General features: G+C 49.2%; 1 protein-coding gene across 1 annotated transcript; it reads right to left on the bottom strand.

The window, feature by feature from the left end:
* Window positions 1-1167: 1167 nt before the first annotated feature.
* Window positions 1168-13991, bottom strand: SLC50A1 (solute carrier family 50 member 1). Its single transcript, XM_048482852.1, has 6 exons — window positions 13848-13991; window positions 12698-12775; window positions 10714-10837; window positions 4446-4607; window positions 2655-2774; window positions 1168-1905 (listed from the first exon to the last, which is right to left on the bottom strand). The coding sequence occupies exons 1-6, from the start codon at window positions 13919-13921 to the stop codon at window positions 1804-1806; spliced, it is 660 nt and encodes a 219-aa protein (XP_048338809.1). The 5' UTR covers window positions 13922-13991; the 3' UTR covers window positions 1168-1803.
* Between the last annotated feature and the right edge of the window lie 2581 nt (window positions 13992-16572).

Below are 16572 nucleotides of genomic sequence, written 5' to 3' on the forward strand. Positions count from 1 at the left end.
GGATCGTCTGATGTTCTGATGCTATATTAGTCTCCTGTGCACATGAAACTAGATCGAGGGGTGTAATTGTGCCTCTGTATTCTGCATTTGTCAGACTTCACCTAGAGTCCTGTGTTCGGTTCTGGGCACCACAATTCAAGAAGGATATTGACAAGCTGGAACGGGTCCAGAGGAGGGCGACCAAAATGGTCAAAGATCTGGAGTCCATGCCCTACAATGACAGACTGGGGATGTTTAGGTTTGGTGAAGAGAAGGTTAAGAGGTGACATAATAGCCATGTTTAGATATTTGAAGGGATGTCATGTCGAAGAGGGAGAGAGCTTGTTTTCTGCTGCTCCAGTGACTAGGACACGGAGTCATGGGTTCAAGGTGAAGGGAAAGCGATTCCACCTAAACATCAGGAAGAACTTCCTGTCAGGGCTGTTGGACAGTGGAATGCACTACCTCGGAGGGTGCCGGAGTCTCCTTATTTGGAGGTCTTTAAAGAGAGGCTGGATGGCCATCTGTCAGGAGTGCTTTGGTTGTGTGTCCCTGCATTGCAGGGGGTTGGACTGGATGGCCCTTGGGGTCTCTTCCAACTCTATGATTCTATGTCTGAATACTGTTAGAAACAAAGCTATCCCTACAAGGTAATTTGTACTTTCTTTCAAGCCTCTAAAGTAGCTCATTTATCCATCGAAACTGCTGGTGAGGCTCAGAACTGAGGCCCTTTCTGCACTGCAACGGTGCGGAGGTGCGTCGGCGTAAATGGCAGCCAGCCAGCTGGGACCTTTGCATGGACGTTCCTGGGAGGGCGGCAGGCGGCAGCGCAGCCTTTGCACATGCTGCGCCGTCCCTGCAAGCTTACCTCGTGTCCTGGCTTCTGGCAGCCGCTTGGGAGGCCAGGGGACACGCCCCCACAGGCTGGAGCGACGGCTCTGGAGTTGCAGGCGAGGGGGGCGTGTCCACTGGCCTCTGCGACGAGCCGGAAGCCAGGAGACGAGGTAAGCTTGCAGAGATGGTGCGGGGGACATGGCGCCTTCCAGCCGCTGTTGGAAGCCGCTGTTTCCGGAAAACCTCGCTCGGGGAGCAAGGTTGGGAGCGAGGGCGGCGTTTTTGCCATCTCCAGGGCGCTGTTTTTGGCCCGTGCGGAAAGGGCCTGATACAAAAAGACACTCAACAAACTTCTTGGAACCAAAAAGCGGTTCTATTTACTCCAAGGCACTTTGTCGAAAAACAAAAAAAAAACCCAAACCACAGTGGTCCCTGGGCAATCATTAGGTCCTTCATTTCAGAGAAACCTCGGCTGTCAGCCTGAGACCTGGAGACTGAGGGAAGAAAAGGGACAGACAGGAGGAAAGGAGGGAAACAGAAAACAGGAGTAAAGTTGCCAGACAGTTCCTGCAGCAACTGGTTTTGCTGCTTTGGTGGTGGAAATGCAGGCCATAAAGGGGAGGCAAGAGACGGCACCGAGGCAAGAGACGGCATTCTCTGAGCCACCGCATCTCTGAGGTGGATGGGAAGGGGATCCAATTTTCCACGGTCCCCTGCATGCCTTCGCAGTTCTCTTATCAGCTACTGCACCGCACCCGGCCCATCAACACAGGTCCTCTCGGGTACAATTTGGGGCCTTGCGTTTTTAGAGCCGCCGCGGGAACCGAGGTAGCGTAATTGATAAGGCACTGAGAGCGAACAGGCGTCTCGTGGGTCCAGGCTGGAAGCGGCGGTGGAATACCCAGAGAGCCGGGAGACCTTCCGAAGAATTCAGGTCTTCCTCCCGTTCCTTGGCTAACTGAGGCGGCACCCGAGAGCAACCCGTGTTCCTCAGGCGTGAAGCAGCTTGTAAGTTCTGTTGGGGTCCGGAGGGAAATGCCAAAAAAGCCAGAACCGAATGACGCTGGTGACGATGCCCGGTACGTTGGGGATCTGGTGGAAGAGAAGAAGAAGAGTTTGCATTTATACCTCTCTTTCTCTCCTGTAAGGAGAATCAAAGGGGCTGAAAATCTCCTTCCCTCCCACAACAAACACCCTGTGAGGTGGGTGGGGCTGAGAGAGCTCAGAAGAACTGTGACTAGCCCAAGGTCACCCAGCAGGCTAAGTGGAAAGGAAGAAGAACAAGAGAGTTTGGATTTATACCCCACTTTGCTCAATCGTAAACAGTCTCAAAATAACTTAGAGACTGCTGTCCCTTCCTCCCCACAACAGACATCTTGTGAGGCAGGTGGGGCTGAGAGAGTTCTGAGAAAACTGTGACTAGCCCAAGGTCACCCAGCTGGCATGTGTTGGAGTGCACAAGCTAATCTGGGTTCCCCAGATAAGCCTCCACAGCTCAAATGGCAGAGCGGGGAATCAAACCCGGTTCTCCAGATTAGCGTGCACCTGCTCTTAACCGCTACACCACACTGGCTCTCTAGAAGGATGAAGGGACGGAGTAGAGTAGGGGGTAGCGCGGGGTGAAGAGCAAATGGGGGAGGGGGCGAGAGAGAATCTATGAGCACAATGTCAGGCACCCTTTCCATCCTGCTCTCTTTGCCTGCGGTGGTTGATCCGCCTCTCTCTAATTAATTAAAATCAATGGCGCAGGGTTGGTCGGAGGTCACGGGCTGGAAGCGGGCCCCGTTCGTCGCTAACCCCGCCACACGCGCACGATTGCACAAAGCGGGCAGGAAACTCACGGCAATGTACAGATCCTGAAGCAGGAGCCCATAGAGTGTCCAGCTGGTCGAGGCCAGGAATGTCGTGACGGTCAGCGGGAAAGAGATGCACTCGGTGGATCGGGTCCTGATGATCTTGGCCTGCAACGGCACACAGAAACGGGGCTAGCAGAATCGGGCCAAAGTCAGAGCAATCAGCACGCTCGGTTTTCCCAGTTCGCACAAACACCCCTTACGCACAATCTGATTAGAAATGAACGTTCCTGTGACGGTGCAGACTGAGAATGCAAGAATTTGGGTTTGGGGGAAACCGGCTGGAAAGAGGTCCGAGGTGTCTTGGGGAAAGCACCGATTACCTTAAGAAGACAAAGAAGAAGAGTTCGGATTTATACCCCACCTTTCTTTCCTGTAAGGAGACTCAAGGTGGCCCGCAAGCTCCTTTCCCTTCCTCTCCCCACAACAGATACCTTGTGAGGCAGGTGGGGCTGAGAGAGTTCCGAAAGAACTGTGACAGGGCCAAGGTCACCCAGCAGGAATGTAGGAGTGTGGAAACACATTTGGTTCACCAGATAAGCCTTTTCCACTCAGATGGAGGAGTGGGGAATCAAACCCGGTTCTCCAGATTAGAATTCATCTGCCCTTAACCACTACGCCACGCTGACTCTCAGTGGGTTGCAAAATACTGCTTCTAAGGAATGCTTGCCCTGATCTGAATAGCCCAGGCTAGCTAGATCCCCTCAGATCTCAGTCCTCGTCAGTCCTTGGATAGAAGACCACCGAGGAAGATCAGGGTCACTACAGAGAGGCAGACCATCCCTGGCCCTGAAAACTCTACGGGGTTGCCATTAAGTTGTCTATGTCTTGAAAAAGGAATGCCTGATCCATTGACAATCTCCATGTCCTGCAAAGGATGCTGGGAGCACATTCTAAGGCACATAGTAGCTAATTAACAACAGGCACCATAGAGTCATGGAATCATAAGAGTTCGAAGAGACCCCCAAGGGCCATCCAGTTCAACCCCCTCTCTTTAAAAACCTCCAAAGAAGGAGACTCCACCACCCTCCGAGGTAGTGCATTCCACTTCCAAACAGCCCTGACTTTCAGGAAGTTCTTTCTAATGTTGAGGTGGAATCTCTTTTCCTGCACCTTGAACCCATGACTGTAATTATTACTGTATTACTGTATTACTGTAATTATTACTGTAATTATTGTTTTATCATGTTGTTCACCGCCCAGAGCCCTTTGGGGGAGGGGCGGTATATAAAACCAATTATAAATAAATAAATGACTCCTGGTCCTAGTCTCTGGAGCAGCTGAAAACAAGCTTGCTCCCTCACTGACATTCCTTCAGATATCTAAACATGGTTATCATGTCACTTCTTAGCCTTCTCTTCACCAAACTAAACATCCCCAGCTCCCTAAGTCTCTCCTCGTAGGGCATGGATTCCAGACCTTTGACCGTTTTGGTTGCCCCCCTCTGGACCCGTTCCAGCTTGTCACTATCCTTCTTGAATTGCGGTGCCCAGAACTGAACACAATATTCCAGGCGAGGTCCAACCAATGCAGAATAGATGTACAATTACATCCCTCGATCCTGACACTATGCTCCTGTTGATACAGCCCAAAATCGCATTGGCTTTCTTGGCTGCCGCATCACACTGCTGACTCATGAACCGGTGAGTCCTCGAATTCTCTCAACTGCGATCTCCAGCGTACACATCCAGTGCTTCTTGGGAGGGGATCCAGCTACCTGTCTGCCCACCCATAAGCTTCCCGTGTTCAAAAAATCCACAGAGCAAAGACGTCACTTACCAGGTCAGCCAACGGGGAGAGGTACATGGTGATGGTGAAGAGGCTGCAAAAGAGACCCAGGCGGGCGAGGCGGGTAGGGACATCTGGGATGAGCAGGTTGAAATAGCAGTAGCCGACCAGAAGCACAGTCAACAGGCCGGCGGTTTTTAATAGTACAGCAGGCTAAGTGGAGGGAGAAGAAGAAGAAGAGTTTTGATTTATACCCCACTTTGCTAAACCGTAAACAGTCTCAAAGGGACTTACAAACTCCTTTCCCTTCCCGCCCTCACAACAAACACCCTGTGAGGTGGGTGGGGCTGAGAGAGTTCTGAGAAAACTGTGCCTAGCCCAAGGTCACCCAGCTGGCATGTGTTGGAGCGCACAAGCTAATCTAGTTCACCAGACAAGCCTCCACAGCTCAAGTGGCAGAGCGGGGGATCAAACCCGGTTCTCCAGATTAGAGCGCACCTGCTCTTAGCCACTACACCACGCTGGTAGGGAGACTGACAGTGGCATCTTTGACTTGCCTGACATTTCGTAGGCAAAGACAGACCTGGATGATACAGGTTCGAATCCCGACTCTTCCCTGGAGTTTGCTAGGTGACATTGAGCAGGTCAGCCCGGCCAACCTTACAGGGCTGTTCTGAGGATGAAATGGGAAGGGACCCCATGCTAAACTTCTCAGAGGAAAGGGAGAGTCAAACACATATGGGATAAATAGCTGCGTTTATCTATCCATCAGCTAGTCAGACATATCGCTGGGGGACATGCCATGAACTCTTGTTTTCATACCGTGTCTCTTTCCAAGTTTCACATGCAAATAAAAAATAAATTAAAAAATAACAAGATTGGGCCCTGCCTGGAGGGTGGAGACAATCCCGACATGCTTTCGGTAGGCACGGCACCTGCCAAGACTGATTCCTCCCTCGTGCACGCACAGACAAACATGTTGCTCTTCAGGACTAGGCTTTGCCTCCCAAAACAGGTGTAAGCTTCAATGTGCAACCAACAGGTGCAAAGGAGAATCCAGTTTTGGGAGCCTCCTCCAAACCGAACTGATTCGTGCTGCACCCCCAAAGGAAATATTTTCTTCCTCCGTGCCCATCCTTAACCTCTGGAATTTATTTTATTGGCTTCATCGACGCCCTTCCTTTCTCCCGAGCTGAGGAACCAGAGTGCCTTACAACATTCTTCTCTTTTATCTTTACAACAACCCTGCGAGGTAGCTTAGGCTGAGAGTCACCCAGCTTAGGCTGAGAGCACCCAGCTCACAGTCACCCAGCAAACCTCTTTTGCAAAGGGGGGGCTCAAACTCGGGTCTCCCAGATCCTGCCCCCCCCCTCCCATCTCAAAAGACTCAGCTTGTTTTCAATGAGGAGTCTGGAAATTTTGGAACATACGGTCCACAGAGTCAAATCTGGGGACTCAAAAAAGAGAATAGAGAGAGCCTAGAAATTTCCACTGGGGGCGTGTGTTAATCCTCCTGTCTTCTATTTTAATTTGTTTATTTTATTTTTCCATTTATATCCCGCCCTCCCCAATAGGACTCAGGGAAGTGGACAATAAAACAGTCATAAAATCAGCTCAAATACATAAAAACCAATAAAAACAAGCTCAGATGGCAACTTCCCTCCCTCTCCGCTGTGCCCACAGAAGGCCAATGAGAGGAGGAGGAGGAGGAGGAGGAGGAGGAGGAGGAGGAGGAGGAGGAGGAGGAGGAGGAGGAGGAGAAGAGTTGGATTTATATCCCCCGTTTCTCTCCTGTAAGGAGACTCAAAGGGGCTGACAATCTCCATTCCTTTCTCCACCCCGCACAACAAACGTCCTGTGAGGTCGGTGGGGCTGAGAGAGCTTCGAAGAACTCTTGACTAGCCCAAGGTCACCCAGCTCCGCATGTGTTGGAGTGAACAAGCTAATCTGGTTCATCAGATAAGCCTCCACAGCTCAAGTGGCAGAGCAGGGAATCAAACCCACTTCTCCAGATTAGAATGAACCTGCTCTTAACCACGACACCACTGCGTATTCACGCCGGCTGGCCAGATGGAAATGCCTGGTGGAAACACTCCATCTTGCAGGCCCCGTGGAAATAACTTAGGTCCTGCAGGGCCCTGATCTCACATGGGAACTTATTCCACCAGGTAGGGCTAGGGCCGTAAAAGCCCTGGCCCTCGTGGTGGCCAGCCAGATATCCTGCAGGCCAGGGACCTCCAACAGATTTCCCTCCAATGAGCGGACGGACCCAGCAGGGCAATATGGGGAGACGCGGCCCCTCAGGTATGCAGGTCCAAGACCACTCACGGCAATCTCTCCTGAGTGCTGCACAAAGCTCCTGTTCCCCTCTCTACTTTGGGATCACACCCCCGAAATCTAGCCCTGCTGTATATTTAGAACAGCTTGTTAATTGTAAGTGCAGATGGGTCATGACCAGAGCAAGGTGCAACTCATTCCCCTCTGTCTATCTTCACGGTCGTTTCCTTAACATCCCACAAAGTGAGCGTTGCTGTCGGTACTGTCCCAACGCTATGGACTCAATCCCTCATATCCTGCTTTACTGTTCGAGGTGTAATGATATTAGAACCGATCTGGGAGCTTTACTACCTCTAGAATGTATGTTTCTCTCAGACAAACTAAAAATGTCTAAGCTATTTGAACAGCCCTCATGTAGAAATTTCTGAAGCAGTTGCTACATTTTTAACCCATGTTCTACATGATATATAACAATGATCCTGTTTTTGTACTTGGAATGTAGGGTACTTCTGGCTTATGCCTAATAAAGGGTTTTGGGTTGGATTGGATTGGACCACTCACGGCCTTAAAGGTTAACACCAACACCTTGAATATGATCCAGTACTCAATCGGCAGCCAGTGGAGTTGGTATAGGACCGGCGTAATCCAGTCCCTACTTGAGGCTCCAGTAAGGAGCCAGGCTGCAGCGTGTTGAGCGAGCTTAAGTTTCCGAAGCACAGACAAGGGCAGGACAGCGTTTTACTTCCAGATAAGCGATCCTGACATTCCCCGCACCAAAAACTGGGATGAAAATACCAAAGATAAACAAATGTAACCGTAATGTGGTTTACTGCCACTTTCCCATGTGTAACCTCTGCCCCAAAACACAGTGACCTCGGGCACGAAGCGAGAGGGCGCGACTGAAACACTGCAGAATTTATCACCCACCAAGCTACGGACAAGGCTGTTGTTGATTCAAGGTACCAACCCTGAGTCAACAGCCTCTGAAACGTGGCCCTGACTTGTGCCAACCGGAGCTGGTTCAAACTGCACAGGATATGCTCTTCCTGGGGCTGGATCCAGCCAAAAGTAGGAGAAAGGGTCAACTGGGCAAAAAACTCCCCGCATGGAGAAAGCTAGCATGGCAGGGAGATAGGGACAGTGAGGCAGTGCTTGGCTACTGGCGGGGCAAATTGTTGCGGGAGAAACATTGGTTTAAAAAACGGAAATGAAGACAGGAAGTGAAAGAGGGTAGCTCTACGAATCACCAGAAACTCTATGGTAAAACCATAGCTTTTCTCCCTCATTCATAATACAGAAACAGAGGGCCGTCTGCCAAATCTGAAGGGTGAGAGGCTCAAAACAGATAAAGGAAGTCTTTCTTCACACAACATATAGTTAAATTATGGAACTCCCTGCCTCAGGATAAAGTAATGGCTGCCATCTTGGAAGGCTTTAAGAGAGGACATGTTCATGGAGAATGGGGCTATCCATAGCCACTAGTCAAAATGGAGACTAGTCATGATGTATACCTATTCTCCGCAGCATCGGAGGAGCATATCAGGTGAACTAGAACGCAAGCAGGATAACACTGCTACATTTGTCGTGTCTGGGCTTTCTAGAAACTCCTGGTTGGCCACTGAGTGAACAGACTGCGGGACTTGGTCTGATCCAGCAGGACTTTTCTTATGTCCTTAAAACCAGAGTTTTCCAGAAATTCCTAGAGCTACCCTTTGTCACTTCCTGCACGGATTTCCAGTCAGGAAAGAAAAGCAACCTTGTATACTTAATTTTTTTCCTGCCACTGCTCAAAGTGGGGGGAGACAATGGGACCTGGGAGTCGGAGACACCATGCTCTCACTGGGCATTTGGAAGCCCTTCAGGAAGAAGAGTCCTGGGTTTGTAAAAAGGGACCCCAGGCGGCCATCTTTCAAAGCCCTAAAAGAACCGGATGGAGGACATGCGGACATAGAGAAAGTCATGCAACATCTTCTGTCTGGAAACCCAACGGCAATTACTACAGCGAAATTTGCAGGGCAGCCTGCAACTGTTTATTGGTTTTGGAAACAAACATGGATCCTCCTGTTCTCAGTTGCTAAATATCAGGTCTATGCAGTGGTGGGATCCAAAATTTTTAGTAACAGTTCCCATGGTGGTGGGATTCAAACTGTGGCGTAGCGCCAATGGGGCTGGGCAGGGCATGACGGGGGCATGGCCGGGCATTCCGGGGGCGGGGCATTGCTGGGCGGGGCTGTGGCAAGGACGCAGCCGGTGCACCGGTCCTTGGGCGGGAAACGAATGCACGCAGGCTGCCACGCACGCCGGTGCACCTCCTGCTAGACTGCTTCAAGTTCTGCGCGCTACTGCTGAGAGGAGGGGCGTAACTAAGGCAAAAATCACCTGGCAAAATCACCAACTAGTAACCTCCTCGGCACACACAAATAATTAGTGACCTACTCTCAGGAACCTGTGAGAACCTGCTGGATCCCACCTCTGGGTCTATGTACGTACTGCCAGATGTATTTTCCTCTGTGTTTGGGGCCTCTAGACCAGGGGTCTGCCACCTGTGGCTCTCCAGATGTTCATGGACTACAATTCCCATCAGCCCCTGCCACCGTGGCCAATTGGAGAGCCGCAGGTTGCAGACCTCTGCTCTGGACAAGAACCAAAAACTTTTGCTTTAAAATAAATGCAGAGAAAAGTGTTTTAGCAGATAACGCGACAGCAGGATTTAGGGAAAGCAAAAGTATCCTTTACGCAAGCAAAAATGAAAACCCATCCAGGCTCATTATATGAGGGCTCATCACCCTTCAGGCCGGATTTCCACACGTTGTCAACATTTGGCCATCTCAATGACAACCGCAGGACTTTTCATTACAACTGTAACATTTAATAGGCTCACTGATGAAAGCAGGCTTCAACACCTAAAAAGCTACCCCCAGTTCACCAGTTGGCAGATTTTTTAAAAACAAAAACTATTATATTACATGAAAGAACTCTTCAAAATTGCAGCAGCAAGTACCCTCTTAGGCTTTCTCCCCTTTTTGGAGGAGGCATTTCCCAGGCACTCAAACAAAAGAGGGAATGCCTCTTCTAGTAGTATCTTAGAGGAGAAATCCCCATTTTCTCTCACACAGGAGGGCATGCCTCTTCTAAGAATATCTTAGAGGAGGCATTCCCCATGTTCTCACACAAAGAGAATGCCTCTTTTAATTGTATCTTAGAGGAAAAATTCCCCATGCTCTCACATCCAGGAGGGGATGCCTCTTCTAAGAATATCTTAGAGGAGGCATTCCCCATGTTCTCACACAAAGAAGAGAATGCCTCTTTTAATAGTATCTTAGAGGAGGAATTCCCCATGTTCTCACACAAAGAAGAGAATGCCTCTTTTAATTGTATCTTAGAGGAAAAATTCCCCATGCTCTCACATCCAGGAGGGGATGCCTCTTCTAAGAATATCTTAGAGGAGGCATTCCCCATGTTCTCACACAAAGAAGAGAATGCCTCTTTTAATAGTATCTTAGAGGAGGAATTCCCCATGTTCTCACACAAAGAAGAGAATGCCTCTTTTAATTGTATCTTAGAGGGAAAATTCCCCATGCTCTCACATACAGGAGGGGATGACTCTTCTAACAGTACCTTAAAGGAGGCATTCCCATTCTCTCTCTCGCAGGAGGGAATGCCTCTTCTAAGAGTATCTTAGAGGAGGCATTCTCCATGTTCTCACACAAAGAAGAGAACGCCTCTTTTAATAGTATCTTAGAGGAAAAATTCCCCATGCTCTCACATCCAGGAGGGGATGCCTCTTCTAAGAATATCTTAGAGGAGGCATTCCCCATGTTCTCACACAAAGAAGAGAATGCCTCTTTTAATAGTATCTTAGAGGAGGCATTCTCCATGTTCTCACACAAAGAAGAGAACGCCTCTTTTAATAGTATCTTAGAGGAAAAATTCCCCATGCTCTCACACACAGGAGGGAATGCCTCTTCTAAGATGATGTCGGCAGCAACGCACGGGTGCAGCATCTAAGAACTACATGAGTTTGGCCACATTCGCCACCAACCTTCTCCGGACTGAAACAGAAGTAGACAAGGATGTATAGAGTCTGAAGTGTCGCGCCGACGGCATTGACGATGATCAGTGTCCAGTCCCCCTTCAGGAAGCCGTAGCTCAGCCAGCTGAGGTTGCTGATTGGGAAAAAAAGGTGAGCAGATGTTAACGCAGACAGGTCGATCCTGTGTTTCAACACAGTAGCCAATTGTATCACTCTGGTGCCTTCCGCACATGCAGAATAATGCACTTTCAACCCACTTTCAATGCACTTTGCAGCTGTGCAGAATAGCAAAATCCACTTGCGAACAATTGTGGAAGTGGACTGAAAGTGCATTGTTTTGCATGCATGGGGGGGGGGGGGGGTTCCCCAAAAATGCCAATGACAGAATCAGGTGCAAAATTCAGGTTTCATTTTTTTAAAGCAAGTTTCTAGTCCCCTCCCCCTTTTTTTAATGTATCCTGCTTTTTGACTTGCCAATGCTAGTTAGCAAAGAAATGCGACATTATGAAAACAATTTTAGGATGCATGACAACTGTCAGCTCTGAAAATTCAGATGAGGGGGCCATCAAAGGACCATAGTTATAACTAGAATGCTAAAAAGTGGAGTCTCCTTCCTTGGAGGTTTTCAAAGAGAGGCTGGGTGGCCATCTGTCAGGGGTGCTTTGATTATGTGTTCCTGCATGGCAGGTGGATTGGGCTTGATAGCCCTTAGAGGTCTCTTCCAACTCTATGATTCTATGAAAGCTGAAATGTCTGAAAGGTTATGCTATCTGGCAAAAGGATCTTTGAGTACTGAAAGCTTATGCCCCCAAAATCTTGTTGGTCTCTGAAGCGCTTCCGGACTCAAATCCAGTTGCTTCCACAAGTGAGGTGGCTGCTCTCAGAAACCAAACGGATGGCGTGTTTCTAGTCCTTATGGATGAGAAGATCTGTTTGCAAACGTAAGCACGATGCTAACCAGATTCTCAGAATCTAGAGGGGAAAACTGAGAGTTTAGGAGCAGAGCCACTGCTCAGTGGAACGACCTCGGCTTTGCATGCCGAAAGTCCCAAGTTCCATTCCCGGCAACTCCAGTAAAAACAGGATCAGATAATAGGTAATGTGAAACACTTCAACCTAAGAACTTGGAGAGCCACATAACAGTCTGACTAGATCAGGGGTCGGCAACCTTTAACACCCAAAGAGCCATTTGGACCCATTTTCCACGGAAAAGAAAACACTTGGAGCCGCAAATACTTTTTTACTGTCTCGGGCTGTGCCTCTCTAGGAACAGGGGCTCTTTCCCATTAACCCTTAGGGCAACTCTCTGAAGGAGGTTGAGAGGACCCAAGCCACACGGAGCTGCAGTGCAAGGACGAAAGAGCCGCATGCGGCTCCGGAGCCTCAGGTTGCAGACCCCTGGACTAGATAATACTGACTGGACAGGACATAAGAACGTAAGAACTAGCCTGCTGGACCAGACCAGAGTCCATCTAGTCCAGCACTCTGCTACCAGGTGTCTTTGGAAGCTCACCAATGTCTGACTCGGGGTAAAGCAGTTTCATGAGTGTTCCTGGTGTCCCTCTTTGCAAAACCGGAATGGAACAGAAATATCAAAGCAAACACACCGGTTCCTTTCAGGGCACACTCCTGAACCTATTTAAGCAGGGGCTGGCCCAAACCTGCTGGGATTTACTTCCGAGTAGACACACCAAGGCTCAGGCCACAAGCCATTTTTGCAGGCTGCAGAGCTGGATTTTCTTTGGTGCAGAATTTGCTCAGCAGAAGCCACGCCACTGGGCCTCCTTACCAGATTTTCCTCCCCCTGAGCCCAAATTAATTAGGATCTTCCCCGAAGCCCAGCACCGGGGCTGACGATGCCGCAGCTCGGAGCTCTCGGCAAACTTCATTCCACAACACAAGAGGCACGCTGACGCACAACAGTTTCCACACAACCCCCTCCCCACCCAGCATATGGAAGTGCCCCAAAGTGAGAGAGAGAGAGAGGCCCTACTTGACGTCTGTGGTGAGGAACGGCAAGAACTGGATGTTCTCCACACTTTGGGTCGCAAATATCTGTCGCAGGTCAGACCTGGAGTGGAGGGAGAGATAGGTCAGGGGAGCACCCTGAGGTCATCCAGACAGAGTTTCCTAGCCCTGCCTCCAAACTGCAAAGCGGGTTCTTTGCAACCGTTTTCTCGTGTCAACATTCAGTCTGTGTATTTATTTATTCCTGCCCCACTTTCTTCCTCGCTGTAACCTTACAACATCTTTTCCCCTTCCTCTGTTTTAACTTTATAACAACAACCTTGTGAGGGAGGTTAGTGCAAAAGACTGAGATGGGCACAAAGTTGCCCAGGGAATGGTTCAAACCTGGGGAAGGGGGTCACCCTGAGGTCATCCAGACATACTTTTCTGACCCTGCCCGGCAGCTCCAAACCGCAAAGCGGGGTTTTTTTGCAACTGTTTCCTTGCGTCAACATTCAGTCTGCGTATTTATTTATTCCGACCCCACCTTCTTCCCCAATGGGAACCCAAAAGCGCCTTACAACAGCCTTTCCCCTTCTTCCGTTTTACTTTTATAACAACAACCCTGTAAGGAAGGTTAGGTGAGAAGTCACTCAGGGAACGGCTCAAACCCCAGGCCGGGATTCTAGCTGCTTCCCCGCACTCCAGCTCTGGCCCACAGCTTCACATCCATGCCCTAGAGCTGCCCTTCTCCTCCAGCCTCCCTCCCCCTGCCCCATTTTTTCTGGTCCTGCCTCTTTGCCCCCATCCCAGATCTGCCCATAGCCGCATCACCCTTGACCTATAGATCAACACCTCTCTGACTCGAGTAGCTGCCCTTCTCCTCCAGTCTCCCTTCCCCTGCCCCACTTTCCCTGGTCCTGCCTCCCTGCCCCCATCCCAGATCTGCCCCATAGCTGCAACACCCTTGACCTATAGATCAACATCTCTTCGACTTGCCCTGTTCCCCCCCCCCGCCCCCAATTCTCACATCCGGGTCCTGCCCCACGCTTGGCACCCACGGGGCTGCTGTGCCCCTTTTACGCAGAGCACCCTCGTCCCGTCCCCATAACAGTGCCATGCTCCAGCGCGCAGTCCTGCCCCCCAGAGCCCCCGTGCCCAACGCCGCCCCCGTGCCAAGCCCCGGAGGTGCTCACAGGCCCGTCCCGAACATGCCCAGGGTGAACGCCAAGCAGGCGGCCGACAGCAGCTGCACCCCCGCCGGCCCCATCGCCGCCGCCGCCGCCGCCCCCTCCTCCTCCCTCCAGCCGGCCCCGCGGGGATCCCCGACTGCGCGCCACGCCGCCTCCCCGCCCGCGCGTAAAGGCGCGTCAAGACGCAGCAGCTGCAGCTCCGCCTTCCCCGGGCCGGGCGGGGAGTGGAGGGCGGGCTGGAATAATAACCCACGTGTGCCGTTTCTCTGTTTGTGTTCTGGCTGGAGTTTAGGGCCCAGCAGGGACAAGAGTTCAACAGAGCATGTGCAGTGGGCCGGCTTGCAATTGTTCCTTAGGTCACCTGCTTATCCTGGGCCACGTCGATCTCCATGGAGCACCTAGGAGAATTTAGAAGTTCATATAATGACAGCGCCCTGTGGCTTGACAGACAGATATCGAATTGCTTGAACAAATTAACAAACCTTTTTTTTTTGGTAAAAAATAAGGAAAATTAACATATAAGGAAAATTAACATATAAGCATATATGTATAATAATAGTATAATGCATAATAATAGTGTAGATAGATAGACAGACAGACAGACAGATAGATAGATAGATAAAATAGTGACGATATAGATGCAGCATATATGTGTAATAATAATAATGATAGATAGATAGATAGATAGATAGATAGATAGATAGATAGATAGATAGATAGATAGATAGATAGATAGAGTTTACAAGCTCCTTCCATTCTTCTCCACACTTTGTGGGGCAGGTGGGGCTGAGAGAGTTCTGAGAGAACTGGGACTGGCCCAAGGTCACCCAGCAGGCTTTATGTGTAGGAGCCGGGAAACAAATCCAGTTCACCAGATAAGCCTCTGCCACTCAGGTGGAGAAGTGGGGAATCAAACCCGGTTCTCCAGATTAGAGTCCACCACTCTTAACCACGACACCACGCCGGTGGGTGCCGTGACACTCATGGGCACCCCGTTGGAGACCCCAGTTGCACAGACCCAGAGAGAGAGTTGAAGAATGGAGGATGAAAATGCTAGCAACTCTCAGTGGCAAAATCTGAACAAGGCCTAAGGCAAAAAATCAGACAAAATAGCAACAGTGGATCAGAAATCAAGGAGAGTCCCAAGTAAACAGGAAAAGTACAGGAATATTTCCTGTATTCACTTTGTATAAAGGCTGTGATTTAAAAACAGTTAACTTTTAAATAAATACATACATACATACATACATAAAAGGTTGCCCAATTAAATGGGGTCAGCTGTTCAGCTAGATTTTAATTGATCGGCTAAACCCATTAATCTGGGGTGGCTGTCCAGGCAAACAGAAGAGAGAAGCAACCCGGCCCAATGAAATGAGTGCTGACAGCAATAATTAACACACGGAGGAAAGAAAATTAGCAACAATTAATGCCTATTTACCCAACAGATGAATCCAAACAAATGTATTTTTTTAAAAACAAAAGGGAAATAGAATGAGATGTGATTTGCGTAGTAACAGCAAAAATAAAGAATAAAAAGGATGGTATCCAGAGGTGGGATCCAGCAGGTTCTCATCAGTTCCCGAGAGTGGGTTACTAATTATTTGTGTGTGCCGAGAGGGGGTTACTAATTGGGTCCGCTTTTCCGTTAGAAATTCCATTAGGTCCAAAAATCATGAAGTCCTGTTGTTTCCTATGTGGCTGGTTAGCGAAGGTAGAAAACAGGATAATTCTCCCTGTTGAGCTGTTTTAAAAACATATTTTAGAAATATGGTAAAGTTCTTTGTTTAAGGAAAGTATCCTTCTTTTGATTTCTAGAAACAAAATTAAGTATTTGAAAGTATTACGTATTGGACAGGCAGTCAATTAGAGGAGAAGTAGTTGTTTCATTTGGCAGTAGACGATAGGACTTGCTATAATGAGTTTAAATTATGGACAGAAAGATACCAGCTGGAAATTAGGAACTTTTTTTTTACAGTAAGAGTTTTTTACAGTAATAGAGAAATTATTAATGCCCCACCCCCGGAATGCCCGGCCACGCCCCTGCCGTGCCCCGCCCAACCCCATTGGCGCTACACCACTGTTTGAATCCCACCACCAAGGGAACCTGTTACTAAATTTTTTTGATCCCACCACTGATGGTATCCCAAAATCATTACCCCTGATCTGATTTGGCTTAGGAGGCACAATGAGTTGCCATCCTATAGGGTCCTGCTACCTCCCCGGCATCTCTAGGGACTACCAGTTAGGTCTTGAACCCTGAATCAATAAACAAACTCTGGATTGCTGATCAGCAGCATTTATTGGAAGGCAACGAAGCACCCAGCTTGTTAAAGCCAGTTCTGGAGAACCTGCCTTTTGCTACCCCCTTTATTCAGAAGTAACACCCCCCCCTTTCCCCCCAAAGAACGTGAAAAAGAGTTATTTCGGAGCCGAGGCGCCCCGAGGTCAGCAATAGATAGAGATAAAGTCACCTGGCCTCCTGTCCCCACCGAGCAACGTAAACATCTCATTTCCCATGAGAGTAGAAGTGTCAGGGGTAAGCCTAGTTATCTACTCAGAGTGTGAATCCATAAAGAAAGCTCAAGGAAAGAGTGTTCCATTCCAGCAATGGCAACCTGTAGCAGGCTGATGACATATCTCTTGTTGCGATTACATTGAGGTAGGAATGCATCTCAATCAATTAGATACAATCACCAGCAATATATTTTGTAACAACTACATTGAGCTA

The sequence above is a fragment of the Sphaerodactylus townsendi genome, unplaced genomic scaffold (genome assembly GCF_021028975.2).
Source record: "Sphaerodactylus townsendi isolate TG3544 unplaced genomic scaffold, MPM_Stown_v2.3 scaffold_24, whole genome shotgun sequence".
NCBI lineage: Eukaryota > Metazoa > Chordata > Lepidosauria > Squamata > Sphaerodactylidae > Sphaerodactylus > Sphaerodactylus townsendi.

Bases quoted from the DNA above. Each gene is read 5' to 3' on its own strand.
- SLC50A1 (XM_048482852.1), bottom strand. From the start codon at position 13,921: ATGGGGCCGGCGGGGGTGCAGCTGCTGTCGGCCGCCTGCTTGGCGTTC. The intron at 12,776-13,847 runs GTGAGCACCTCC...CCTCCACTCCAG, and splicing joins GGCATGTTCGGGACGGGCCT to GTCTGACCTGCGACAGATAT. The intron at 4,608-10,713 runs GTTGGTGGCGAA...CCCTCCACTTAG, and splicing joins TCTGTTTCAGTCCGGAGAAG to CCTGCTGTACTATTAAAAAC.